The sequence below is a fragment of the Haemorhous mexicanus genome, chromosome 3, assembly GCF_027477595.1.
Source record: "Haemorhous mexicanus isolate bHaeMex1 chromosome 3, bHaeMex1.pri, whole genome shotgun sequence".
In the NCBI taxonomy this organism is placed as follows: domain Eukaryota; kingdom Metazoa; phylum Chordata; class Aves; order Passeriformes; family Fringillidae; genus Haemorhous; species Haemorhous mexicanus.
Genome location: NC_082343.1, coordinates 1,305,014 through 1,332,631, shown reverse-complemented (window position 1 = coordinate 1,332,631; position 27,618 = coordinate 1,305,014). Strand labels below are relative to the sequence as shown.

General features: G+C 46.6%; 1 protein-coding gene across 3 annotated transcripts in view; it reads left to right on the top strand.

Moving 5' to 3' along the window:
- Window positions 1–27,618, top strand: part of PLCB1 (phospholipase C beta 1) — a 345,096-nt gene that overhangs the window by 206,401 nt on the left and 111,077 nt on the right. For all 3 annotated transcript variants that reach the window (XM_059840472.1, XM_059840473.1, XM_059840474.1), the window contains exons 6-10: window positions 1,101–1,154; window positions 1,637–1,712; window positions 6,599–6,699; window positions 8,039–8,205; window positions 23,661–23,807. In XM_059840472.1, the coding sequence (XP_059696455.1) occupies window positions 1,101–1,154; window positions 1,637–1,712; window positions 6,599–6,699; window positions 8,039–8,205; window positions 23,661–23,807 (545 nt within the window). The remainder of the gene's footprint in view (window positions 1–1,100; window positions 1,155–1,636; window positions 1,713–6,598; window positions 6,700–8,038; window positions 8,206–23,660; window positions 23,808–27,618) is intronic.

Here is a 27,618-nt window from a genome sequence, read left to right as displayed (position 1 = left end):
GCCCTTTCCTACCCAGCTCAGGGGAGAAATGTGTCATCACACGCTGCAGCAGAGCTCCTTGTCTGGAGCTGTTCTTTGGCAGGTTTTCAAACCATATTAATTAAAGATGAAGTCACTGGACACACTGTGTGGATTCAGTGGCAGGCAAGCATGGCATTCCTGTGTCTTTTTCCACTAATTAATAAATCACTTGGAAACTGTAAGGTTTCCCAGCTCCTCTGCACGGATGCCAAATCAGTCACTTAAGAAATGTATGACTTTGAAGATTAAATTATTGCCCCATTATAATTAGCTTACTAAGCAAAGGGTGGGTTGGAGTCCTATCAGAACCCTTGTGTTGAAAGAGAAAACCAGATTGCATTAGGGCAGAATGAAGGGTTTTTTCTGTATGGCATTCAGTTCCTTGGAGCTCTGGAAGTGCAATAATAAACAGATTTTGCCCATCTTCTGTTATTTCTATCTTCCTTGGTTATAGAGGAAAACAGTGTCACCAAAATGTAGTCCAAATTTTCAAAAAACAGAAGGCAAAATAAAAGAAACTTTGGGGTTTTTTTAAATAACTGCTGTGATTTTTTTTGTTTTAATCTCCCTCAGTGCTGGGAGTTGTGCTTGGTGACACAGTAGCAGGAAAGGCTTCAGTTTCCAGAAGATGAAACTGTGAGGAGTCAAGGATTTGTGGAAATGTTCCTCTCCCAGTTATCCTAGTTTCAGCATGCACTGTGTTTTGAAGTGGTTGCTAATGGCATTTTCTGTTGGGAAGAAAAGGAAAGTTTATTAGAACCATGCAGTTTGTTCTTCTTTTGGCAGACCCCTGGGTGAAGTGAAAAAGCTGAGTTTTTTAACAAAAAAAATCTCTGAAATATCTAAGTGTTGCCACATTTTTTACCAAATGATGTAACTGCAAAACTCATTTACAGTTATCTCAGGACAGACAGTAGAAGGTTTGTAGTCAATAATGACATCCCAACACGTTTTCATACTGGGACAAGGAGCTGAGTGGGACTTGCCACATGATCAGAGCACTAGCCCAGAGCTAGGACGGGGATGGAGAGGGCCTTGAAAATGCTGTGAAATAAAGCAGGGTGCTTTTCTCTCCACAGCTACACAAAACTCAAGCTGCAGGTGACTCCAGAGGGGCGCATTCCTCTGAAGAAGTAAGTGCTGTTCCCTTCCTTACCACGAGCTCTCTGCTGACTCTGGGCTGTGAAGATGGGTTTGGGATGAGCATGGGACCCCTGTGCCTAGAAGAATAATTTTACCCTCTCTTTCTAACAGTGGTGATGGGGTGTCTGTGTTCAAATGCCCTTTGGGCACAGACATTCTGCCTCTCTGCCCTGGTTCTTTCCTCTTGTGAAAAGTTAAAAAAAGAACAAACAGCAGCATCATTTCTTTGTCTCAGGATGTGTGAAAATAAACAGATTCAAATTGCATGTCAATGGGGGAAGGAGGAGACCAGTGATGGCTGAAATAAATGCCTGGTGTGGGGCAGAGTTAAAACTGAGCACTGCCAACGTCCCCTCTGTAGTGAGCAGCCAGCAGATGGAAATAAACAGCTAAAGAGGCAATAGGCTGCTGAGAGATGTTCACCCATCAAGGCCTGTCTCTAAAGCAGCCCCTGTGTTTGTGCTCCCTGCAGCATTTACCGCCTGTTCTCCTCGGACAGGAAGCGCGTGGAGACGGCGCTGGAGGCCTGCAACCTGCCCTCCTCCAGGGTAAGCACTGAGCTCTCCTCTCTGTAGGCTGGCCTGGCCTGGGCTGCTGTGTCCTCTCCTCTGGGCTGGGCCATGGCTCAGCTCAGCCTGCTGTGCTGCCTTTGCTGCTGGATGGCTCCTCAGAGCAGCTCCGGCTCTCCCACACAGAGCGTCCTGAGACCCCTCTGAGCACCTCTGCTTTGGAGTTGTTTGGGATCAGGGGCACTGCAAGAAGCTTAAAAGGGTTCAAAGGAAGGGCAGAGTTTGTGTGACCTGCCCTGGAGGAATCCTGTGAGAGCATTTGACCTTTGCACAATTTCCAAGGCATGGTTTCAGTGTTAGCCTGAGGTGTGATCTGTAGCTGGAGATAAGTGACAGGCTAACCCCCCCTGCCTTATCCAAAAGGTGCATGAAGGAAATGTGGAAATGTGGTGTGGAAGCTCCTAACACAGCAGGCATGCAGCCATTGCATCCTGCTCATCCAGGAGCTCTCCTCAACCCAGAGCATTTCCAGGATGGTACCTGGCCCTCAAAAGGCTTTTTTCAGATAGGATGACCTCGAGCAGGTGATTCCAGTTAATGCTGGAGTCACAGGGACCACAGTGGGACATCTGCTCCCACCTCCCTGCTCAAGCTGGGTTTTAATCCCAGGAAAGCTTCTTGCAGGATAATTCCTTCTTTCAGGGGTCCAAGAGGTGGGGCAAAACCCTTCTGTAGCAGAGAGAGCCTGCATCTCCTGATGCCTTGGCTAGTACAAAGCTCTGTGCTGTGAGGTTTCCTTGACATTTGCTCCCCCAGTGGTTTAACAGAGCCCATTCCTGGAGCTCCAGAGCAGTGGAGCAGAATCTTCCCCAGCCAACCCTCAGACACCCCTTACAGCGAGACCTTCCTTCATAGGTTTAAATAAAATTCTAAGGAATGTCAGCAAAGTAGGTATAAAATATACAATAATCTTATCTGAAGTAATATTGTGAGGTTAGAAATGTGGAGAGGAAGGTTTTAAAGATGAGATTCCATTTAATTGATAGCAAACAAGACAAAGTGTGCAACAAAAATCTCTGAGGCACTGCTTTCTGAATCATCTGATTTATTCCTTCCGTTTACTACATGTCTCTGAAAAGAAAATTTCAATATCATTTGGGTCTTTGGAAGAAACTGCAGCCTTTTCCTGCTATTTATCTAAGTAGAGCCAGTTTTACATACACACTGCTGAATGCTTGTTGCTGGGATACCATCTTGAAAATTATTCAGAGTATGAAGTAGATCCTTTCTTTGGTTGGGACAAAGAGAAATGTGCTGCATACACCAGAGAAAACTGTGTCCATCATCTTTGGAAAACACTGTAGAGGGGCAAAACTGAATCTCGTGGAGGTAAGGGAACAGAAGAACAGCAGAACTTCAGCCACAGCTCCTTTCCTTTGTGTCCCTGTTTATCTGAGCAAGTGAAATTCTTAGCTCCAACTTCAGCTTTTCTGCCCTGCTGTACTGGAGGACACATGGTGTTCCCATAAAGCCTTGGAAGAGCAACAGACTCCAGCATTGTGCAAGATGTGAATACAGGGAGTCTTGCTCAGCCAAGTAACACCAGGTTATTCAGAGAATTCATGGAAATCTCTCAGGGATGGTAGCAGGTCAGGCTCTGGATTTTGATATTCATGCCTCATGGCTTTTCTCCCCGAGGCTGCACACCTCTCGTGGAGCTCGTTGGCCATGAGCTTCACACCATGTTTGGCTGCAGCTCTTGGAACTGAGGAGTGACTGTTCGAGCCTGGGGCAGTGCCTCACCTGCCTCTCACAGTGACCTGGGCACAGGGGACAGGGGACAGTGTCCCTGTGTGACTTTCCTGTGCCAGGACAGTACCCCATCCATCAGCCCCCCTCCCCAGGGAATTCCTTTGTGTCTGTGCCAGGACACCCTGTGGCACGAGCTGCAGCTCTGCATTTAGTGCAAGAGGAGCAAGAGTTCTCCTTGCCCAGGTAATTGTTTTCCTCCTGAGGAGTGGCACCAGAGAGGACCCTTGGAATTGCTGGAAAGAAACCCTTCATTTTGTCTGTAAGGACCTGAATAAGGGATGGATTCTCTGCAGTGCTGAGTGAGCTGAGCAGCAGGGCATGATCCCAGTGGGATGACCCATGGACCTCAAGTCAAGGCCTTTTTCAAAGCATGGCTTTATTAATTTCTCTCTTTCTGGGTCACAACTGGCCTGTGTGGGGTCTGGCAGAATTAAGGCCTGATTTTTGGAACAGTTATCATCCAGCAGATCTGAAAGCAGAAAGATCTTTAAATGTTTAAACAAAGTTTTAAAATACCCCAATGAATTTCTGACTTTGGCATCTGATTCCCCTATGTTGTTGCTTTTTTTTTTTTAAATCTTGGCTGTTTTTTGGCAATGGGGTTGCTTTTTGTTATTGTTGGATATTTTCTGTTTGTTTTGGTTAAAGGTGCCTTAAATAGAATTTGGAGAGCTTTTTTAGCTGGCCTTTTGGCTGTGAAAAGTGGGTTTTGCCTTCTAGTTAATGTCGAGGTTCCCAGTGAAGCACCAGTGAGCTTCACAGTTAAAATAAAATAACCAGCTCTTGAGTCCAGTCTGTGCAAATAATCTGAATTAGCTCTCATGCTGCCAAACAGGTAACAGACTGGATACAGATGTTAGAAAAGCAGGCAGGTTAGCAGGCAAATCCTAAATCAGCAGGGCTTGAAATCAGTGGAGAGTCTAATCAAGGAATAAAAAGGGATGGCAGTATTGAGCCGAGCTGGGAACGAGGGATGCTCTGGTGTGGTGCAGAAGGTTTGTGCTTTGTTCCCTGGTGTCAAGAAGAGATGAGCCCATAAGGTGTGTGGGTGGTTCCTCTGAAACTGGGATGGCTCAGACCAGGCTGAGTCAGGGGGCAGTGTATTTTAATCCCTGGGGGCAGACAGGCTTTTGGAAGGCAAATATAGCTGTGGAAGCTTGTGCCTGAGGTGGCTTTCCTCTCCCACCTGGATATCTGTGGTTTGCAGCCCACTGATGATGATACTGGTAGGAAATACCTGTTAAAAGTTCTGTACCCTTATGCTGAAGGCTCATGTTGGTTATTCTCTTGGCAGTGGGTGTTTGGAGACACCAGGGAGGCAAACTGATGTCTGTTAATTGGGTCTGAGTGGCAAATCAGAGCCTGGATCTCGGGTTTTTGGAAGATTTTGTTCAGCTGAGCACCTTCAAATCCCTTGTAAAAAAAATAGTAGCTTGATGGGGGGCTGTAGCTCTGTGGGAATCAGAGACTCATTCAAAAGCCCCTGGCTGAGGAGCAGCACCCTGCTGGACAGGGGTTGTCAGCAGAGGAGCAGGGGAGGGCAGGTACAGACTCTTAACAGGAAAATTCCCAAGCTTTGGGAATCCCAGCCTGAAGGCAAACACAGCTGTTGGCACTGAGAGCTCCACAGCTTGAATTTTTCAGTGACATGGGGGCAGTGCCACTGGCAGCCCTCACTGCAGGGAGCTGTTTTCATCCTCTGCCCTCAGCATTCCCACTTCTCCATGCACCCTTGCACTGCTTTGGCAGCAGGGAGTTTCCTGGCTCGGGGGTTGATCCCACGTGAAACACACAGGGAAGTTTTGAACCAGCTCAGCCTGCAGCCTCTCCCAGTCTGCCAGGAAAGGGAGGGCACAGGGGTCTGATGGGGTCACCCTAGAGGGTTGGAGCCTGGAGATGGTTGTCCAGGCAGAGCAGAGGAACAGCCCAGACTGGTCAGTGTGGGACAGATGGACTCCTGTGGACAGAAACAGGACAAAGCCCTCTCCAGGCCGTGTGGGTTTCAGATGAAAGGAGACAAAGGAGGCCTGTGGCATTGTTTATTTATTGTAACCTAAAGCAGGAAGAACACAGCAAAGTTTCCTTGGTCTGACAAAGGCTTGAGCTGTGCTTCAGGTTCCCTTGGCAACGCTGCTGAACAGGCACAGTAATGCAGGCACTGCTTGCCCCAGCCAGGCAGGCAGCTTTGTGCCCAAGTTACCATTCTCCTCCTCTAGTTCATCCCTTTCTGGAGCATGGAGAGGCATCCTGGGAGCCCCTGGTGCTCCCAGAGACCACATGCCACAGCTGTGGATGGAGGACTCTCCAGCTTCATGCAAAGGACTCGCCCAGTACAGTAATGGCCTCCAGTAATTTGATTTTTTCTGAGAAAAACGTAGTGAGGGTGATGAAATTGTCATCTAGAAGTTGGACTAAATTTAAATCACTTTAAATTGTAGAGGATGTAATTAAAAAAAAAAAAAAAGAGCAGGCATTTTGTCTTCTGCAGGTGAGCATTTTTATCAGTTGCTCTAAAAGAAGCCTGATTGCCAGGTGTGTTACACTGAGTGCTTGGGACAAAGACAGATGGCAAAGCTGTGCTGCTTGAGGCAGCCCAGAACTGTGGCATCTTGAGCTTGTATCTCCAGGAAGGAAAAGGCAGAATCACTGCTGCTGAGAGGGAACAAGTGTGTTAGCAGTGACACAGTGACCCAGTTTGTTCCCCAGCTGTGTGACAGCTCTGGAAAGATGAGTGACATCCTCACCCCCTGTGCTGCTGCTGTTCTGCTCATGGAAAACCACAGGCTCAGCACTGCTGGGGTGAGCTCAGAGGCCTCAGCAGGGCTGATACACATTCCTGCTGTGGGGCAGGAGGTGCCTTCCTCCTCCTTCCCTCCTGCTCAGAGAATGAGATGACTGTGCCTCATAGAAGCTGACAGATATATTTGGATGTGTTCTTTAAGGATGTACTCTTTCAGCTGCTCTGGGATTCAGGGGAACTTACAATCCTGCAGAGTCTGGGCTCCTCTAGGTGGCAGGAAGGAAATGAAAGGCAGCCAAAAAGAGAGTGCTCAGTTTGCAAAGACCTTCTGAAAGTGCTGTGTGTCTCTCACTGTTTGTTTCCCATCTCACAGAATGATTCCATCCCTCAAGATGACTTCACACCAGAAGTGTACAGAGTGTTCCTCAACAACCTCTGCCCTCGGCCTGAGATCGACCACATCTTTTCTGAGTTGTAAGGAAGCACTCTCACTGCTTTATTTATTTATTTCTTTTCCCCATTCCCTGGTTTTCTGGGCTGGCCATGGCAAAGTAGGTTATTTACACTCTAGCAGCAGGCAGTGCTGGCCAATAACAGATTTAAATGTCAAGCAGGGCTGTTATTTAATCTTGGATCAAGGGCTCCTTCTCTCCCAGCCTTTTACCTCCACTTCTGATGGCTTGAGTTTTAAAGGAATTTGTTCCTAGAGGAGCAGAACTGCCAGGTCTTGTTTTTCTGCATTGATCAGGACAGTTTAGGTTTCCAAGAAAGTAAAGAAAGAAGAGTAATAAGCAATAACAGCATGAAATAGGCATGAGAATATGTATAATCACCCCCAAAAGCTTCATTAGGACTGGCAAAAAATGCAGTAACTTTTAGGATCTGTGTATGATGAATTCACACCGTGAAATTAAACTAGCAGCCAGCTACAGCTGATTTCATCCATTCACTTGTGAGCTCTGCAACTCCTGGTGCTTCTGCCCCTTGCAGCAGCCTGTGTGCTTCCACTTCCAGCAGAGCCTGATCAATGGAGGCAGGGCAGGAAGCAACATGAGAGGAAAGCAATCTCCAGAGTACCCCCGACCTCCAGAGCAGCTGGTGAACGTATTTCACATCACCACTGTGCTCACATTCCCCCTGTGGGGCTGCTGTCCCCAAGGGCAGGGTTTAGAGGAGCACAGCCCTGTCCCAGGAGAGGCTTCCCATTGCTCCTGGCAGGGCAGGACTGGCTGCTGCAGACAGCCCTCAGCTCCTGGCCCAGAGGCTTCCTGGATTTCTGTCTGGGCACAGCTTGTACCAAACTCTGCTCTCTTCACTGACTCTCCAAACAGGCTTCTTTCTGAAGAGCACCTCAAAGCTTTTAGAAGGTTTATAAAGAAAGGACTCAGACAAATTACCAGAATAATGAAATCAGGGCTGCTGTTATTCAGCAGTAATCCCAAATAGCTGGGCCAGGAATGCCAGCAGGGTGTTTGTGGCAAGCTGGGGATTGAATCCCACGGCTCTTTTCTCTTTTACTTTTTTAAATAGCTTCATTCCAAGAATTCAGAGGGATGAAAGGCTTTTAGCACTGCTCCAAGTCTTCCCATTGATGCCAGTAATGCTGAACATTGTCAAAGATCTTCCTCCTCGATGGCTGATGGAGAACCTTTGGCAAAATAAATTAGTCCAGAGACAGAGTGGAGCGATGTTTTTGTTGTATGATGGTTTTGTATGAAGCTTGTTTCCATTTCCTCAGGAAGTTTCAGACACAGAAGAAGATGTCAAGGAAATGTATTGAAATGACTTTGCTGTTGCTTTCATTTCTCTCCAGTGGTGCCAAGAGCAAGCCCTACCTTACTGTTGATCAGATGATGGACTTCATCAATTTGAAGCAACGGGACCCACGATTAAATGAGATCCTTTATCCACCACTCAAACAAGAACAAGTTCAAGTGCTGATTGAGAAGTATGAACCTAACAGCAACCTAGCAAAGAAAGGTCAGTGCATTTCACACCCCTGCTGCACTCAGGAACGGGAACTCAGCTGTCCTACATGCTAGAGCAAACTTTGGTTCAAAATCCAGCTGCTTTCCCAGCTGTCTGCTTTGGGACCACACAGGCCAGTGACACATCCTGTGGTGCATTTGAAAATGGGGCTGGTTGCTGCCACTGGGGGAGGATGGGGCTGCTTTCCCTGCTTGCTTTGCAGTGTGTGGGATTGACAGAAGAGCTGCTCTGGTGTGTGACCCTCAGCAGAAACCTGACTATCACAGTGGCTGTTTACCAGCATCTAAAATGTAAAGTTGAAAGAAAAAGATCAGGGACAGTGGAACTCAGAGCGTGATAATTCTATCATTCAATAACACTATTAAATCTAGCCCTCTGCTTCTGGATAAAGTGCTCTACAATGCAAGCTATGAGATCAACTCAGTGTATTTCATGCTATAACCACAGAAAATTCCCTTTTGAACATCTCAAGTGTTGTCAGGACTTAGCTGGGCACTTAGCCAAAACCAATGAAAGAGCTCCTGCACAAATCTCTGCAGATTTTTGCTACCACCACAAGTCTTAAAATAGCATTGAGTTTGTATCTGCATCCTGGTTTATTCCAATCCACATATCCTGATGATTAGCCCAGCTTTTGGGGTCTTTACACCTTAGAAATTTTAGAGGCATGGGAGTATCCCCAAAAACAGATCTAATATGAAGATAAGGTGGTTTGGTCCAGAGATTGGACCAAAAAGTCAAAAAAGAGACTCACCCAAGAGTCCAGAGGTTAGCTGAAGGCACTGCCACCTCTCCCTGGAAGCCTTCTCACCTTGACATCTTCCTGAAGGAAATCGATGTCACCATCAATGATGTCTCTCAAACACTTCTATTTTTTTTCTCTTAAGGCTTCTTATTTTTCTAGTCCAACCCAAGAGAGTGTTTCCAGAGGTTCTGCTGGAGGGTTAAATCCTGCTGCTTGCCCATATTTATGCAAACTGTCTCTTGATGTCAGCAGGAGCAGAACCTTGAGGAAATGGAACCACGTTGTGACCTCCTTTGTCATCTGTGCAAATATTAGAGCTGTGCTCTCTGCTTACCTCACTTCCCACCAGCAGCAGGGAAGTCTGTTACCTAAAAGATCATCCTTGTTACCCAAATATCAGCACCCCATCAACCAAAGAAAGGATTTATTAGAAGGAGGTGTGCTGGTGTGCAGAGTCACACCTCTGCCTAGCAGTAAGGAGGAAACATGAAACAGAGCCCAGGGAGAAGGGTGCTGTGGTGGTGTTTGCTCCCAGCCCCCAGAGGGATGGGTTCACCCTGTTCCCCTTGGGGCACACAGGTTTTTGTGGTGGTGTTTGCTCCCAGCCCCCAAAGGGATGGGTTCACCCTGGGGCACACAGGTTTTTGTGGTGGTGTTTGCTCCCAGCCCTCAGAGGGATGGGTTCCCCCTGGGGCACACAGGTTTTTGTGGTGCTGTTTGCTCCCAGCCTCCAGAGGGATGTGTTCACCCTGGGGCACACAGGTTTTTGTGGTGGTGTTTGCTCCCAGCCCCCAGAGGGATGTGTTCACCCTGTTCACCCTGGGGCACACAGGTTTTTGTGGTGCTGTTTGCTCCCAGCCCCAGAGGGATGGGTTCACCCTGTTCCCCCTGGGGCACACAGGTTTTTGTGGTGGTGATTGCTCCCAGCCCCCAGAGGGATGGGTTCACCCTGTTCACCCTCAGAGCACACAGGTTTTTGTGGTGCTGTTTGCTCCCAGCCCCAGAGGGATGTGTTCACCCTGTTCACCCTGGGGCACACAGGTTTTTGTGGTGGTGATTGCTCCCAGCCCCCTGAGGGATGGGTTCACCCTGTTCACCCTCAGAGCACACAGGTTTTTGTGGTGCTGTTTGCTCCCAGCCCCCAGAGGGATGTGTTCACCCTGTTCACCCTGGGGCACACAGGTTTTTGTGGTGGTGATTGCTCCCAGCCCCCAGAGGGATGTGTTCACCCTGTTCCCCCTGGGGCACACAGGTTTTTGTGGTGCTGTTTGTTCCCAGCCCCCAGAGGGATGTGTTCACCCTGGGGCACACAGGTTTTTGTGGTGGTGTTTGCTCCCAGCCCCCAGAGGGATGGGTTCACCCTGGGGCACACAGGTTTTTGTGGTGGTGTTTGCTCCCAGCCCCAGAGGGATGTGTTCACCCTGTTCACCCTGGGGCACACAGGTTTTTGTGGTGGTGTTTGCTCCCAGCCCCAGAGGGATGGGTTCACCCTCTTCACCCTGGGGCACACAGGTTTTTGTGGTGGTGATTGCTCCCAGCCCCAGAGGGATGGGTTCCCCTTGGGGCACACAGGTTTTTGTGGTGCTGTTTGCTCCCAGCCCCCAGAGGGATGTGTTCACCCTGTTCACCCTGGGGCACACAGGTTTTTGTGGTGGTGTTTGCTCCCAGCCCAAGAGGGATGTGTTCACCCTGTTCACCCTGGGGCACACAGGTTTTTGTGGTGGTGTTTGCTCCCAGCCCCCAGAGGGATGTGTTCACCCTGTTCTCCTTGGGGCACACATTTGCTGTTCCACAGGTGCCTCTGGTCCTGGGTGTGATTTGTGTTGCTCCTGAAGAATCAGTTCTCTCTGAAAATGCTGGCCTGAGCAATGGAAAGGCAGATCACAGAGAGTTAATTCTTTTAGTGGGATTGTTGTGGGGTTTTTTTTCCCTTTTCAGGCTTGTGCACTGGGGTCCAGCTGGCACAACCTGAGAACCACCTCTGTGCTGAAGAACCACCTCCCTGTCTGGCAGCTGAGCTGCAGGAACTGGCAGCAACTCCAGTGTAAATCCCAAGCTTACAGCCTTAAAATGACAGGAATTGGCTAATCAGGGATGACATGGGGACACAATATTTTCTGTGCATCTGCTCCGAGTTGGGAATGCAATTCACTGTATATTAAATGAAGTGTAGGTGTGCATTCATTTCTGCACTCATGGAATAATTGTCAGAAAATGCTTCATGTCTATAAAATGGCACCAAAATGTAAGCACATATTTAGAGCAGTGATTTAACCTTTTAATGTGGTGCTCTGGAAAAGGGATGATCACCCAGGCTTCCTGCTGCCAGGGCTGTTGAAGTGAAATTTCCAGACAGTTTTTGGCCAGAAACATGAACACAGGTACCCAGACAACCTCCAAAAGTGTGATGCACATGCTTGTCAGCAAATCAAATTTCATGCATTGGAAAGTTCTTTTAAATAAAATCAGGGATTTTTTTTCCTTGAAAGTGTACATCCAAATGTATGAAGTGGAAGCCATGTGCACACCTGGCTCCTTGCTCCCTGTTTGGATAGTGCTAGACCTTCACTCCTTGATGATTGCTCTTCCTGATTTCCTGCCCCAGCTCATTGTGCACATCCACTGTACCACAATATTCTCTTCTAATGATTCTCTCACAGCTAATTAAAGTTGAGTCGTTGTGCACTATTGAAATGCTTTTGGGATCTCACAATTCCCCTGGTCCCCCTCGTAGCCTTTTGTTGCTCACCTGCACTGCTGGGCACACAGCAAGCAAGAGCTGTCCACAATGTTGGACATTTTTGCAGCTCCTCGGGTACCTGGTAAAATCTTCTGCTGGTGTTGTTGCTGGTGAGGTTACAGAGGTCTGAGTGCAACTCCTGCCTGTGCTCCTGCTTGTCACTGATGTATTTTAGGTGCATTTATTGCTGGGATATGGTGGAGCTTTTGCAAAATCAGCAGAAGGTGGGCTTGACATCTGCACAGGTTAAGTGTCTGCAGGAGTGTTTTATTGTGGCCCAGGTGAGCTGTTGTGATTAATGCTTTGTGTAGTGCTGGAAGGAGATGAATTCCCTGCAGAGCTGTTCCCTTATCAGGGGGGAGCAGGAGGAAGCCCCTGGTGGTGCTGAGCAGTCTCTCCCTGTGTGCTGGGAGGCTGGAGAAGAATTCCCCATAGCTATGTGTGTTTGCCATTCCACAGAAACAGGTGGCTCTTCCTCACCTAACAATGCAATTCATTTCTGAAAGTTTCTGAGCTCAGAAGGAGCTTTGAGAGCTCAAATCCCAATGTCTCAGTTGAAAGCTTTCATTCTGAAAGAGGTGAGGGCTCTGGAAGAGCCACAGCCCCTGGGTCACTGCCACACTCCAGGGGTGCAGGAAGAGCTGTCCCCAGCACCAGACTGGAAATGAAAGCAGGAGGAGCACAAACCCAAGGTCTGCTAGGGAAAGGAGTGTGAAAAAATGAAAGCTGTAAAATGTGTGCTTCCACATTGTCCTTGGAGGGAGCAAGGCAATGGTTAGGTTATTATCAGCCTTCATTTTTAGAGTGGTTTTTGTGGTGCAAGATTTAAAAATAGAGTGTGAAAGTGCTTTAAGTAATGGCATAAATGTGTTAATTTTTTTTTCCTTGTAAGGATGCATTTATTAAAATATTATCTCTGCTTCTTTAATTTTAAAGGGCCAGACCTTTAGATCTGTACAGAGAAAAAGAGCTCTGCTCTTACATTTCACAGTGTTTCTTTCTCCAGATTTTCTCTCTATTTGCTGTGTGTCAGCCTTGGTTTGACATACATTTGTAAGGATTGCAGAGGAGCTGGTTGCATGGCTCTCTCCATGAATTCCAGTATTAATTCTGTTTTGCAGTGCACATTTATTGGTAGTTGTTGTGCTGAGTTTTTCTTAGGTAATAAAATAAATTAAGCAATTATCATTCAATTAAGTTCTATTTAATTTTATGCAGCATCTATTGTATGTATTTTTCCCATGGCAGCCTTAACACCAGGCAGCATTCACTCCAGCATAAATGTGGTATTCTCCCTTTAAAATTGGTGCAATTTAAACATTTTCACCCCACTGCATTAAATTCACCTTTTAGTAACTGCTTAAGAATAATTGCACCCTGGATTCCTTTGGTGGCAGAAGGGGATCATTTCCTAGGTGACAGATTTTTATGGCAAAAACAAGCACCATGCAGTCACAGCTCTACTTTTAGGACATACTTATAATATTTAAAGCATAAATTCTGACCTATAAATCATTCAGGCAAATGGTTGGGATGGAACATTTGTAGGAAGTGTTACAGAGCAGTTGGAATTCTTTGGCCTCCCAGCTGGAACACTGGACAGTGAGAATGCTTCCCCAAAAGCCCTTTAACTTTGGGGTTGTCAGTGTTTTCCAGCATTCCAGGTGTACAAGAGAAGAGCTCTGTGCACTGTTTCTGTCTCAAACATTGACAGAACAATAGATCCCAGTCATGATTTCTTACTCTCTGAAATGTTTAAGCCACACCAAGGTTGTAGGCTAGCCCAGGCTGTCAGCAGCAAGTGCTAAGCTAGGTAGCTCACCAGAAAATTTTTAAAAATTGTTTTAAAATATATATATCTGTGCAGCAAGTGTTAGCATGGATAATGTGTCAGCATAAATATGTTAATGTAAACTATTTGTCAAAATGAGTTTGCAAAATGTATCTCTGTAATACACTGGAGGTTGCTTTTTCTAGTTAAGCTGTAAAATTAATTTCAGATCTTGCATTTGTTTGGAACATTGCTTCTCAAGTGAAAAACTAAATGTAAAAATCCTTTAGAACGGAAAGTCCTCAATTATAAGGATTTTTAATCCTTTAGAATGGAAAGTCCTCAATTATAAGGATTTTTAATCCTTTAGAATGCAAATCCTCAATTATAGGGTTTTTTTGCATCTGCTTTGCAGGTGAATTGTGTCATCTTTGAACTGAACCAAGTGAAACAGTGATGTGGATGAGTGATAGTGGATTTTGCAACTCTGAACATCTACTCTGCTGTTGGCAGTAGAGATAATGAAAATACCAAAAATATATTTAGGGTTCCAGGGAGGGCAGGTTTTGTGACCCTCAGTGTGTAATGCAGAGAGTTTGAAAGCAGCCTGAGCTTTGCAGAAATCCATTTTGGTGTCTGGCCCCAGGAGTAGCTCCTGTGACACCAGTGAAAGAGTGCTGAGTGGGAACTGGCCCCACTGGCTGTGGCATTGCTCTTCAGGCTGCAGAGCATCAAGCCCTGGTGCCAGTGCAGGTTCTGCCATCAGCCCAGCCCTGTGCTGTCCAGCAGGGAAGTGACCACAGTGGTGGCTCCTGCTCCACAGCCTGGAGCCCTCCTGGTGGCAGCCCTCAGCCATGTCCTAGCTCTGGCAGTGGCTGAAGGCACCTGGGCTCACAGAGCAAACCCAGGGTCAGAGGCTTTAGAACCTCTTTCCCTCCAGCTGGAGCTTTTGCCCTGCAGAGATGAGAGATTGCTATGGCAGCACTGCATTTCAGGGATTGTGGGGAGTGGTTTTCTGCACTTGCCTGCCTGCATTGTGCTTGACCCAGCCTCAGACTGTCAGAGCCCATAAATAGAAAACTTAATGGTCAAACTGCTTCTTGTGTGCTTGTTGCTGCCTCTTTTATGGAGCACTGGGAAGTATTCAATTTTAGCAGCAGAATTGATGATTTGAAGATGAATATTAGATAAGGTTTATTTCTGAAAATATGAAGGAGCCTGGACTCAAGTGCCAAAGGAAACAAACACAGATAAAGTTTGGACAAAGGTAGCATGGTTTGACTGTTCATTGTGACTTGTACCCATGCAGGGCTTTAGCTGGGAAGGGCCCCTGAGGACACAGGCAGTGGAGGCTGCTGGGTGACATCTAGGGCCAGTGGCACAGGAGGCACAAATGGGCTGGCTGCCACTGGGCCATCCCCTTCTGTGTGTCATTTCTGGGGTTTGCCTCCTCCTCGGGGGGCTGCACTCACCAGGCAGGCAGTCTGTGCCCTGAGGAGCCAGGCTGAGCCTGGGGAGCTGTGGGATGGGTGGGGTCTGTCAGGGCAGGGCTCCCAGAGCAGTGCTGTGCTGGGGCACAGCATCCATGGGAGGAAGGTTCCTTCTGGTGGCAGGTGCAGTCGGCCACCAGTAACCTTCAACAGCCACCAGTATCCTTCAACAGCCACCAGTATCCTTCAACAGCCACCAGTATCCTTCAACAGCCACCAGTAACCTTCAACAGCCACCAGTAACCTTCAACAGCCACCAGTATCCTTCAACAGCCACCAGTATCCTTCAATAGCCACCAGTAACCTTCAACAGCCACCAGTATCCTTCAATAGCCACCAGTATCCTTCAACAGCCACCAGTATCCTTCAACAGCCACCAGTATCCTTCAACAGCCACCAGTATCCTTCAATAGCCACCAGCATCCTTCAACAGCCACCAGTATCCTTCAACAGCCACCAGTATCCTTCAATAGCCACCAGTATCCTTCAATAGCCACCAGTATCCTTCAACAGCCACCAGTAACCTTCAACAGCCACCAGTATCCTTCAACAGCCACCAGTAACCTTCAATAGCCACCAGTATCCTTCAATAGCCACCAGTATCCTTCAACAGCCACCAGTGTCCTTCAACAGCCACCAGTATCCTTCAACAGCCACCAGTATCCTTCAACAGCCACCAGTATCCTTCAACAGCCACCAGTATCCTTCAACAGCCACCAGTATCCTTCAATAGCCACCAGTATCCTTCAACAGCCACCAGTATCCTTCAACAGCCACCAGTGTCCTTCAACAGCCACCAGTAACCTTCAACAGCCACCAGTATCCTTCAACAGCCACCAGTATCCTTCAACAGCCACCAGTATCCTTCAACAGCCACCAGTAACCTTCAATAGCCACCAGTAACCTTCAATAGCCACCAGTAACCTTCAACAGCCACCAGTAACCTTCAATAGCCACCAGCATCCTTCAACAGCCACCAGTATCCTTCAACAGCCACCAGTAACCTTCAATAGCCACCAGTATCCTTCAGTAGCCACCAGTATCCTTCAACAGCCACCAGTAACCTTCAACAGCCACCAGTATCCTTCAACAGCCACCAGTAACCTTCAACAGCCACCAGTATCCTTCAACAGCCACCAGTATCCTTCAACAGCCACCAGTATCCTTCAATAGCCACCAGTAACCTTCAACAGCCACCAGTAACCTTCAACAGCCACCAGTAACCTTCAACAGCCACCAGTATCCTTCAACAGCCACCAGTATCCTTCAACAGCCACCAGTAACCTTCAACAGCCACCAGTATCCTTCAACAGCCACCAGTAACCTTCAATAGCCACCAGTATCCTTCAACAGCCACCAGTATCCTTCAACAGCCACCAGTAACCTTCAACAGCCACCAGTATCCTTGAACAGCCACCAGTATCCTTCAATAGCCACCAGTATCCTTCAATAGCCACCAGTAACCTTCAACAGCCACCAGTATCCTTCAATAGCCACCAGTATCCTTCAACAGCCACCAGTAACCTTCAACAGCCACCAGTAACCTTCAACAGCCACCAGTATCCTTCAACAGCCACCAGTAACCTTCAAGAGCCACCAGTATCCTTAAACAGCCACCAGTAACCTTCAACAGCCACCAGTATCCTTCAACAGCCACCAGTAACCTTCAACAGCCACCAGTATCCTTCAACAGCCACCAGTAACCTTCAATAGCCACCAGTATCCTTCAACAGCCACCAGTAACCTTCAACAGCCACCAGTAACCTTCAACAGCCACCAGTAACCTTCAACAGCCACCAGTAACCTTCAACAGCCACCAGTATCCTTCAGCTGGAAGGACATAAATCCATCCCCCACCCCCAGATCCAGCTGGGCAGGCAGGAGGAGGTGGGGAGCCAAGGGACAAATCCAGCTGCAGAACCAAGTTTAAAGAACAGATAAGGAAGGCTCTTTAAAGGGACTAAAATCCCTTTTTTTCAGTTTATTTGCACTGTCTGTGCAGTGCCACCCCTTTATTCTTTTCCACTTCTCTTTACTATTAATCTATTTTCAGTTGCAGGAGTTTGTGGAAGTAAAAATGTGTGATTTTTGTCTTTAGATGTTTTCCAGCACTTAGAGCTCACTGACACACTTCTCTTATCTCTTCCCCTGATACTACAGGGCAGTCTTTTTGGCAAGTGCATTAATAGCTTTTGTAGAGAAGTATCACTTAGCAGAAAAAATTACATATTTTAGATATCTTTTAGTGCAACTTAGCAATTGGAAGTAAGCCAACATTGAACATTATTCCCTCTCCCAGGATCACTCTGAGGCATTGCACAGAGGTTGTTTTTGTGAGGTTTGGCAAGACAGTGACACATTCCAGTGATGTCCCTCGTTCAAGTCTGTCAGAAATACCTGTAGTATTGCTGGGATGGATGGTGTTTTATCTGTCTGATTGAAATCCTTTCCTCTCAGCTGCCTGAGAAATCTGCCATGTTGCAAAGTGCTCGTCCCACTGCTAGCTAGGGGCTGGTGTAAGGGGGTTTGGTAGTGGCTTTGTGGATTTAATTGGATCTAAACTAACTGTCTCCTGATATGCTGTGAGGGATGTCCTGTCAGAAACAATTTCTCCTACATCTCTGCTGAGAAGTCAAGAGCAGAGGATGGGTTTGTGGCTGTAAAACCCTGCTTCAGTCTTGAGACTTTGGAGAGATTGATTGCTTGGAGTTTCCCCCCACTCCTTAACAATTAGTGGCTATTTAAGTTTGCCTTCTGACAAGTTTAGCATCTGCCTGCTGAAGTTTAGAAACTGCTCCAAGACTTGTTTTCCTTCTCACGACAGCTCTGCTTACCAGAAGCTCTGAACTGTGACCAGGCAATGTAACAGCAGAGGGTTTTGAAGCTGCTGCAGGCATTCAAAGGATCAAGAGCCATCAAAATAAATGTATTTCCAAGGTAGAAATTTTAAGGAAGAGAAAAGGCTGAGTGCTTAGAATTTTCCCTGCTTCCATGTGTGTTTTGCTGTTTTCTAGCACTACTGGAGAAAAATACCTCCTTTTTGTGGGCTATGTAGCCCCTGTGGGTTAGAGCCCTTCCTTCCTGAGAGCCTGAAAAGGGCTGGAAAAGCCTGGGACTTGTAATAAAAGGAGTAAATAAATACCACACTCAACACTGCAGTTGGCTTTAAGATCTTGTTAAACCTGCATGGTTCATGCCTACAGGCACCAGTGAGGTTTGAAAACCTGCTTTTCCCTCAGGTGCCCCTCCATCTTCCTTGCCCTTGGAGATGGCAGTGTCCTTGGAATGCTCCTGAAGTTTTAATTCTGATTTAAGTAGATTTGCTCTTTGGCGTGGCTCGTGTGGAAGCTTGTAGGAAATATTTCTTCCCTGGAGTGAATTCAGTGTCTTGGGCTGCAGTGCCTCATCTTGATGGCTCAGAAAAGTGGTTTTCCATCTGCAAACATTTTCTTGCCACCCCCCAAAAAGGGAAATAATTGTATCCACTCTTGGTTTTCTCAGTGCACTTGTCCAGATGACCAAGTGGATATGATAGCTTCATTAGAACGGCAGGCATTCCACTGAGACCCCCTGAACTCTGCTGTGCACACAGCTCTGGATCTCAGTGTCCTTGGGCATGTGGGCTTTCCCCATGGGATAACAGGTACTGAGCAAGCTCTCCTGTGGAGCCAGGTTTGCCTTCCCCTGCTTTCCCTCCCTGACTTGTGCTCATCTGCTTCTCAGGGGGAGATTCCCAGGCATTTCTTCCCTGTTCACCTCTGTATTTTGGATTTTCCTTTGCTCTGGTGATTAGCTGTGTAACTTGAATTGTTATTGGTGTTTGTGTGCCATTCAGCAAGCATTTATCCTGATCTTGTGGCAGGTTAAACCATATCCATAGGATGATTGATCCTGATCCTGTGTCATTCTCTGTGTTCACATCTGTACCCATTCAAGGCTGCAGTGAGGACTCTTGCTCTGGTCCTTTCTTACTGAGGGAGTTTTCCATTTTTCTTTCCAGAACATGTTCCCCAAGACAGCTTGTTTTGCTTTGTGGCAGAAGGTATTTCAGAGACTCTAACTGAGGGCAGCATTGCATCCATTATGTTTTCCTCCAAGTTTAGAGAAAGGAAATGAGATTGGAGCACAACAGGATATTGTCCTGCTTTAATTTTAAAGGATTTAAGCAATGAAAGGTGCAATAAATCCACTGCAAGACTGTTTCCTAGCACACTTAATTGAAGCACTGCCAAGCTTTTTCAGACACTCCCCCCAAGTTTTCTGGTGCTCACTCTGCTCTCATTACCTGTTTAATTCCTTTTTCTTAATCACCTTTTTTGATGCAGCTTCCTTTCCAGAGGGGTTCCTGGTCTCTGCATCTCATCTGCTTCTCAGGGTGATAGATTGCCAGGCATCCTCTTCCCTGTTCACCTCTGTATTTTGGATTTCTCTTTGCTCCAGTGATTGGCTATGAATTGTTATTTGTGTTCTCATTTGGTTTGTGTCCCATTTACCTGGTTCATGACAGCTTTGCCCTCTTGTTTTGCTAACAGGCACCAGAACTGTCTGGTTTTTAAACCCTGGGTTGTTGATTCTACTTTTTCACATTATTAAAACCAGACCTACCACTGACCAGTGTTCAGCCTCTGGACTTTTTGTGCAGTTCAGCTTTCACATTCAAAGAAACCCTGATCTTTTAAGCTGACCTCAGTTTATTTCTGTCTGAGCTTTTTTGCAGATTAGTTTTTCCAATTAGGAAAAATCTGAGTTTAAAACTTCATTAAATGCTTCACTAATAACCAGATGCAGTAATTTAGATGTATTGCTGTTGCTCTACTGATTAATTTGATAAGGCTGTCTGACCAGTGTGGATTTTTGCCCTTACTGATCACTGAGAGAGCTGCTGACCTGGAGGAGCCCCTGGTGATTTCTGCCCCTGGTGTGTACATGGTGGCTGCTGCTCTGATGTTTTGATCAATCTGCACATCCTGACCCAAGGCCTGAGAGTCTTTGCCACACTCACTGTTTTATCTAAAACAAAGCAGCACTAAGGTAACTGGGGTGAGGTCTTTACCCATTTGTGGGGTTGGGGTCTTCTCAGTCTGGCCTGAGCTTGTTCAGTGTTCTCTCCTTGTGGTGACACTGTCACCAAGAGTGGCACGGAGGGGACAGTGCAGTGGGACAGTCCTGTCCTGCCCAAAGCAGGATACAGACAAAAACTGCAGTTAGCCCCAGCAGGGTGGCTGAAAGCCAAGCAGCTCTCACATCACTGGGATGCAAACGCTGCAAGTGCCACCAGAGTGGCCCTGGCACACTGTGTCCCACACAGTGGGAATTTCATGGAAATTCATCCTGGGAGCTTCTCTGCTGGCTGACAGAGCCAGAGAGCACACAGTAGCTAACGTGTGCCCAGTGTCAAGAGACACACCAGGACTCTGCTTCCTGCTCCATGAAATTTTAATCCCTAATGAGCTCTGAGTTGCAGGGCTTGTTTGTGAGAGAGTTCCCAATGGGATTCACAGATCTCTCACTGGATTATCAAGTGTCTGCTTTCCTTGTTGGATTCTTATCTTCAAATTGAGAGGACTGCTCAGTTGTGTGGGATTACAGCAAATGTGATTTTTGTTACAGATTGCATTGGAATAAACCTGACTTCACTGTCAGACAAAATACTATTGCAGTTCTGTGCTGCTGACTGGGAGATACAAGGTGCCAATTAATTGTCTCACTTCCTTTTTGTTTGTTTTCTTTCTTGCTTTAATAACATCTCTTGGCACAGTCGTGTTTCCAGTTCCATTATAACTGAGTGGATAACAGCATGGGTGTAACAAATGGAAAGCACTGTGAAGTTTGCAAATATACAGATAGAAATGTTTAAAATCCACACCACCTAACCTGTTTACTGTGTACAAGCAAGTGCACATTTTCATTGTCATATAGGTCATCCACAAATTTTAAGGGACAAGTCAAAGCTGTTGTTAAAGCTGCAAGAATGAAATGCAAAGAAGAGTGTTCACATATGTTGTCTTTTCTGCTGTGCCTCTCTTTTCCATCCCAAGACTTTTCCTGGAGGACTGGAAGGCTCCTGGCAGCAGGCTGGCAGAGCCTAGGAAAGTTAAGGAGCTGCACATGCAGCACACCCACCAAAACAAGGGGATGAAGTTTAGATCAAGCAGCTCTTTGAGAAGATCTCAGGGTTAGCTGCCCTTTTATTACCTCTCCCCCAGACTACTGCACTGCTGGTGTTTTGGTCTTGGACCTCTGCAGAGGGCACAGAACTGCAGGAGAAGCTTCTCTGGTGCAGCTGGAGCCTGCTTTGAGCCCTGATGTCTTTTAGCGGGTGTTGAGTGAGCAGGGGTTTGTTTCCATGCTCCTGCTGAGGAGCTGGCAAGCTCCCAGGGACACAGAGCATTTCCACAGCCAGGGCACCATGCTGGTCCTGCTGGCTGCTAAAGGCCTTGGCAAAGCAGGATCTTGTCAAGCTACCTGTGTCTTAGTGGGCAGTGGGAGAAGCATTTCTGTGTCAGGAGCAGCCTGTGCTTTTGCCAGCCCTGGAGGCTGCATGGGAGCAGATTTCCATGGGCTGTCACCTGTGTCTGCCCTAGCACTGCCACAGGCCCCACAGGAGAAAGGTGCCTGCTGCTCTGGAGCTGGCCAAACAGGGCTCAGATAACCCAGTAGTGTGTAACCTCACTGTTCCTGTGGGGTAACTCAGTGTGTCTCCAAACAGAGGAGCCTCTGAGAAGTGCATTCACAAAGCACAGGCTCTCCTACCAACCACTGCAGTGGCTGCAGTTCCTGTTCGTGGCAGATGTGTGATCAGCATCTCCCAGGGATGGGGAAATTGCAGATCTCGTGTGCTACAGAAGAAAACATTATGATTGATGAATGTTGACAAGATCTAAGAACTCTGGAAAAGAGGATTCACTTAATTAGCCCTGGAAATTCTGAGAATTTTTGATAGATCATTTGCCAGAAGTGTGTCACCTGCCTGAAGACTGCTCCCTCCCAGGAATAAGGATCTGGGATAACAGAAGTGGCTTCTGGTGTATTTAGAGCAGACAAATGTTGGCTAGAAAAGAGCCTTGGTACTTGTGGACAAAGCAACAGTTACATTTTTATGTGGTTTTCTCTGAACCAGGAACATTCATGTGTTTGATCCCGTGTAATAGATCTTGTAAGGGATGGGATGGTGTAGCTGCAGTTAGTAAGGAATTATTGTGAAATGTGTAGAACTTGCCACTTCATTTGTGCTTTTCTCTTCCTTTTCCCTCCCTTGTAACTGTTTTGGAACAATCAGGTGGAGCCAGGGATGCAGAAAAAGATCAGGCTGCACAAACACTTCCCATGTTCCATCTAATGAAGCTGATCACAGTCAGGAAATTCAATAGAACCTCTCAACATACTCCTCTTCTGGTGGGAAATTACTTCTCCTTCCTGTCAAATTGTAATGAAAAAATGCCAGACTCTGCTGACTTCACTTGGTTCCCACTGTGGTGGTTCTTTTCTGATCTCTGCAGCAATTCCACCAGGCTGAAGTTTGCAGAGCAGCAGTTTGAGGTGTTCTGTGGAACCATCTGCTGAGAAACTGCCCCAGGTGTTTCTGCATGTGTGTATAAATACAGAGAGAGGCACAGAGAGGCACTTCCACACTGGGCAGTGCCTTCCCAAACTCTTGGAAGTTTCTAATTCAGGTGCATTCCTAGAGTTAGAGCCAAGCCTAGACAATCTTTGTGCAAGTGTGCAGCTACACATTTCTAATTTTGAGGTATTGGGAATGTCTGTGGCTAAGAATGCATTAGACACTTTTGTATCTCTCCTCCACACTTGTTCTTAGATTTTTCAGGCCTGTTCCAATGCCCAATAAAAACATTAAAATGGATTTGTTATTTACCAACCTTTAGCTGGCTGCTTATGTGTGCTTTGGGAATCAAGTCAAAGATATGCAGAGTGTGAGAGAGGAAAAGGGCAAAAGTGCAGAAAGAGTGCAAAGTGTGAGGGGAAAAATGCAGAGTGGGGCAGGGAAGGTGCAGAGTGTGAGGGAAAGAGGACAAAGTGAGAGGGGAGGATGAGGAAGGTCTTGCCCTCTTCAGCAGGAGGTGCCTCTGTGGCACTGAGTTGTGTTGAGCATTTCAGTTGGCCAGGTGCCTCTGGAAAAAGGAGGCATTTTTATCTTTGTGCTGGTTTTAAGTGTTTCAGTAAAGCACTACTGAGTGACCCCATAGGGAGGGGAATTGTAATTAATCAGATAAATTAGAGAAAAGGTGTTGGAAGGGAAAGAAAAATAAATTTCTTATGCTGGCAGGCTCCAAACCCTGCAGAGAGAAGGATCTCACTGTAACTGCTGACATGGCTTCTGCTGTGGTTCCATCCCAAGAAGAGACATCAGATCAAATTTACCATGGCAGTGGCTAGAGAAAAAGACAAGCCAATTAACTTTACAACTTGAACTATGTAAAGCACAGTGGTGATACTTTTTGAAGTTTCATGCAAATTTTAGGGCTAAGATAATTTTAATGCAAAAAGCCAAGAAAAGAAAAAGAGCAAGTGGGAATCTGTCGTATCCCTGTGTCTTTGCATGATGTGTCTCTTCTCTCTCTGACTTTTTATACCTAAACATACCTTTAAATCTTTCTGTGCCAAGGTAGAAGGTGCCAGCTGTGATGTGCATGTGGCAGAGGGTGCAGCTGAGTAACTGTGCTGCCCTGTGTGCTCTCCCAGGACAGATCTCCGTGGACGGCTTCATGCGCTACCTGAGCGGGGAGGAGAACGGCGTGGTGCCCCCTGAGAAACTGGACTTGAACGAGGACATGTCTCAGCCACTGTCACACTACTTCATCAACTCTTCACACAACACCTACCTCACAGGTACAGCACCTAGGTGGGACACATCCCATGGCTGACCTTGCACCAAGTCTGTGTGCTTTCAGTGCCAACAGAAAATGCGCTGAAATCTGCAGCGTTAAACAGAGGGTGGAGCTTGTTCTTCAGGGGAGCAAGGGTGGCTCTTGAGTTGTGTTGCAGCTGCAACTCAAGTGCATCAAATATACTTTAATTAACAGGTGAGCAGCAGTGGCTTTGTTCAGAAGAGGTGTGGTCAGAAACCCAGTGAAGTGCCTGGAAAGTTTCCCTCAAATGGGATTGCAGGTTAAGGCCCATCTTTAGGGAGGAGAATGAACACTGTACTTTTTATGGCAACAAAGACAGCAAGGCAAGTGTGCAAAGCAGAATATGGGGAACATCTCTGTAGCTCATAAATTTGCCCATAAACATTAAATCTGGCAGCTTGCTGTGCTCCATGAAATTTGCTTTGATTCAGAGATTAGCATGGCACATAACTTCCTGGCAGCCCATAAGTGCAAGGAGGGAGATCTGTTCCCTGACAATATCTAACATCTCAGCTGGCACTTTTAGGTGCTGTCATGTTTTTCAGAAGGCTGAGCACTCAGAAGCTCCTGTTAATTAGAGTTACAGTCTGAACTGTATTGTTTGCACAGCAAAGTCAACAGTGCTTTAAACTCAGAAAAGCTAAGGCAGTTTAGGAATTTGACTTTTGGCATTTGTTTTCTAGTCCAAGGTTCTGTTAACTTGTGAGAAAAGAATTGTAAATTTACTATTTTAGTTTGGTTTACATAGGAAGAAATGTTTGGGGCAAGCAGATGTGCACAGGGGGTTCTCTCCTGTTTGGTTTGATGTTTGCTTTGCTAATGACTTAGCATTATGTTTAATTTTAAAAAATGATGCTGCACTGAGTGCTAAAAATGCATTTTATGTGTAATGCAGGCTTCTTAATGCTATTAACAGAGTGGCCTTAGCTGACCAACTCCTTCAGAGTGCCAGTGTGCCAAAACATATCCAGGCCCAGTGGTAATGCCCACTTTAAACAGCCCTCGGGGGAGTTATTTTCATCTGCTCTGTGTGTGTCACAGCTCCTTCTCCAGCACCTTTGCCAGCTTTCACAGAGTGAAGGAACTGTCATTGTTTCCATCAGACACTGCTTTTCAAGGCTTTCCATCTCAGCTGTAAAACGTGCTTTGTGCTAGCACTTGTCACACAAGTATTTGTTTTGGCAGGGATTTTCTTTCTCTGAATTAAAAGAAACGAAAATCAGTGTGGCCACTTGGAAGTCATGATTCCAATATGCAGAGATTTGTGCTCTTTGGTGAAGACATGGCCAAAGCAAAAGCAGTTTTTAACTGTGGTGCTTTGCAGCCCTCTTACCTGCAGTATGGGCTTTGTTCTGTCGCTGAGCATTAGTTGGTGCTTGAGCCAAATGCTGCAGTTCATGCAGATGTTCTGGAAGAAAGCAGCAAGCTGCAGAGCTGAAGGGAGAAGCACAGACCCACAGGAGGTTTAAAGACCATGCAATTTAGGGTTGATCTGAAGAGATAAAAGACTGCTCTCCCCTCTACCAGCAGGAATTTATAGCCTGGTCCATAGCACAGATTTTTATCGGGGCTGGTCAGGACAGGGATGTGTTCCAAAGGTTTAGAGGTACAAAAGCCAAACCCCAAAGAATTAAGGACGGGAATCCATGATTAGTCCAACCTATTCTAATTTTTTAGCTGCACTACAAGTGACCTCACATGTTTAATTATTTACCTTGACACTTGCTACACTTGCTTTGACTTGTGTGTGAAAGTCTGCAAACCCTCTCAGATTGCATCTACAGTTTCTTTGCCTGCATTTCCAAGGAACTCCAGAGGCTGTACTTGGAAACATGATCTTCAGTCTTCAGTTGACAAAATATCCCTAGCTTAGTAACCTGGAGGGAATAAATCAGGATAGTGCAAGAGTAGTTTGAAACTCTTTCAAATTCTTTTTCACATTGAGAGGCACAAACCACAAGCCCTTCCCTTTGGGTGGATTCATTATGTTCAGTGAATGTGTGGTAGCTGGCCCTCAATGGGATTAATGATTTGATTTTTATCTCTGCATTACAAAAACTGACAGCCTGGGATTTTTCTCTGAACCTGCATGGGACACAGCAATCACACTCCCATTTGCTTTCTTCCAAAAATAAAAGGAATAAAAATAAGGAAATAAAATTAATGAAATTAATAAAATTAACAGTGGCAGGCGATTCCCTTTCCCAAAAGTTTGAAGGATCTGCTCAAGTGCTCATGGCCTTGGAAGGGAAGCCTTGGAAGCACCTTTGCCCTGACTGAGGCCATGAAATAGCAACTAGTCATGTAATAATTATCAGGACAAGAAGAAAACCATTCAGCCTGGCATTACTTTATGATCACTGAGCTTAATGCCCTACCAATTATCTCTCCCTTTGTTCGTTTTTTTAACCCAGAAAAAGTATGCACAAAGAAACAACATTATAACATAAGAAGCACCATGTGCACACTCTGAATTTATTTTTAATTATGCTGATCATTTTCCTAGCCTTTGGTAGAAACCCTTGGCAGTACATCAAGTCCTGATTATTTATTTAGAAGTGTTACTGCTTTCTTTTTTCTTAGGGAAATGTAATTTTTAAGAACAAAGGTAAAAGCCCATGAAGAAAGAAGTGATTTGCAGTGAACCTAGGCTAACTTAAAGAAATGTCATCCTTGAGAAACTTTTTTTATGGTCTCATATTTATTTCTTTATTCCTTTGAACCCTTAAAGTGCAGCCCTGCTTGTTCTTGGAGTCTCCCCTCAGGAGTCTGCTGTGGGCACAGTGGGGAGTGATTCTTTTGGGCAACATTTCTTTCAGCAGCACCCAAAGTCAGAGACAAATGGTGACAGGTCACACTCAGCCTTGCATGTTTTGAGGGCTGGGCAAGTCGCTGTTGTTTATGGGAAGTGCAAAATACTGAAATCACACACCTTTAACACGTGTTTTGGCTAAAAGGAACAATAATCTCAGCTGAGCACATGTAGCCAGAGTGGGACTATCCCATCCACCCTCAGCCTGTGCTTCCCTGCTTACACTCTGGTGTTTCAGTTGTTCCTAGAAAAATGCCTCACCAGGGCAGTTCTCTTCTCTGGGCTGCCTGTGACCTCTCATGTACCATCCTCCAGTGCTTCCTCCGTCCCCACTGGTGCTGCTGATTGTCTGCATTCTGCCCTTCCCTGAATCCTCCTTCACCTCCAGAGCCTCCAGAGCAGGTTCCAGGCTGGCAGCACCACAGGGAAGGGGAGGAGAGCTGGGGACACCTCCCTGCTGCTGGCCACTCCAAAGTGCTGCTTTGGTCCAGTGGGAAGTGCTCAAAACAACAGGCAAGGAGGCTGAGAGCCTGATTGTGGCTGACACAGAGCAGGAGCAGAGTGTGGCACAGTGTGGGGTCTGATCCACTTGTCCTGCACGTGGGAAACTCCTCAGGAGCAAAATGAACTCAGATAAATGGGCTGGGTCTAACAAATCTCAGCTGCCAGCACCTTGTGTGGCTGCTGGAGTGAGGAGCCAGGCTCCCAGCAGTGTGGGGCTCTCAGTTTGCACACTGCAAACCCCAGTGGGTGATCCAGGGCACTGGTGCTCCTCCAGGGCTTGTCTGGAGAGAGGAGATGCAGCAGCTGATGTTTGTGCCCAGCAAAGGGAGGATACAGGCACCTCGTGCTGGGAGAAACTGGGAAGAAGCAGCCTCTGGTTCTAGAATAGTGAAGAGTCAGGTGGTTCCCAATAGCTGGATCCAAAATCCCCCCAGTTTGGGGAGGAAAGATGTCTTAAATACATAGCAACCACATT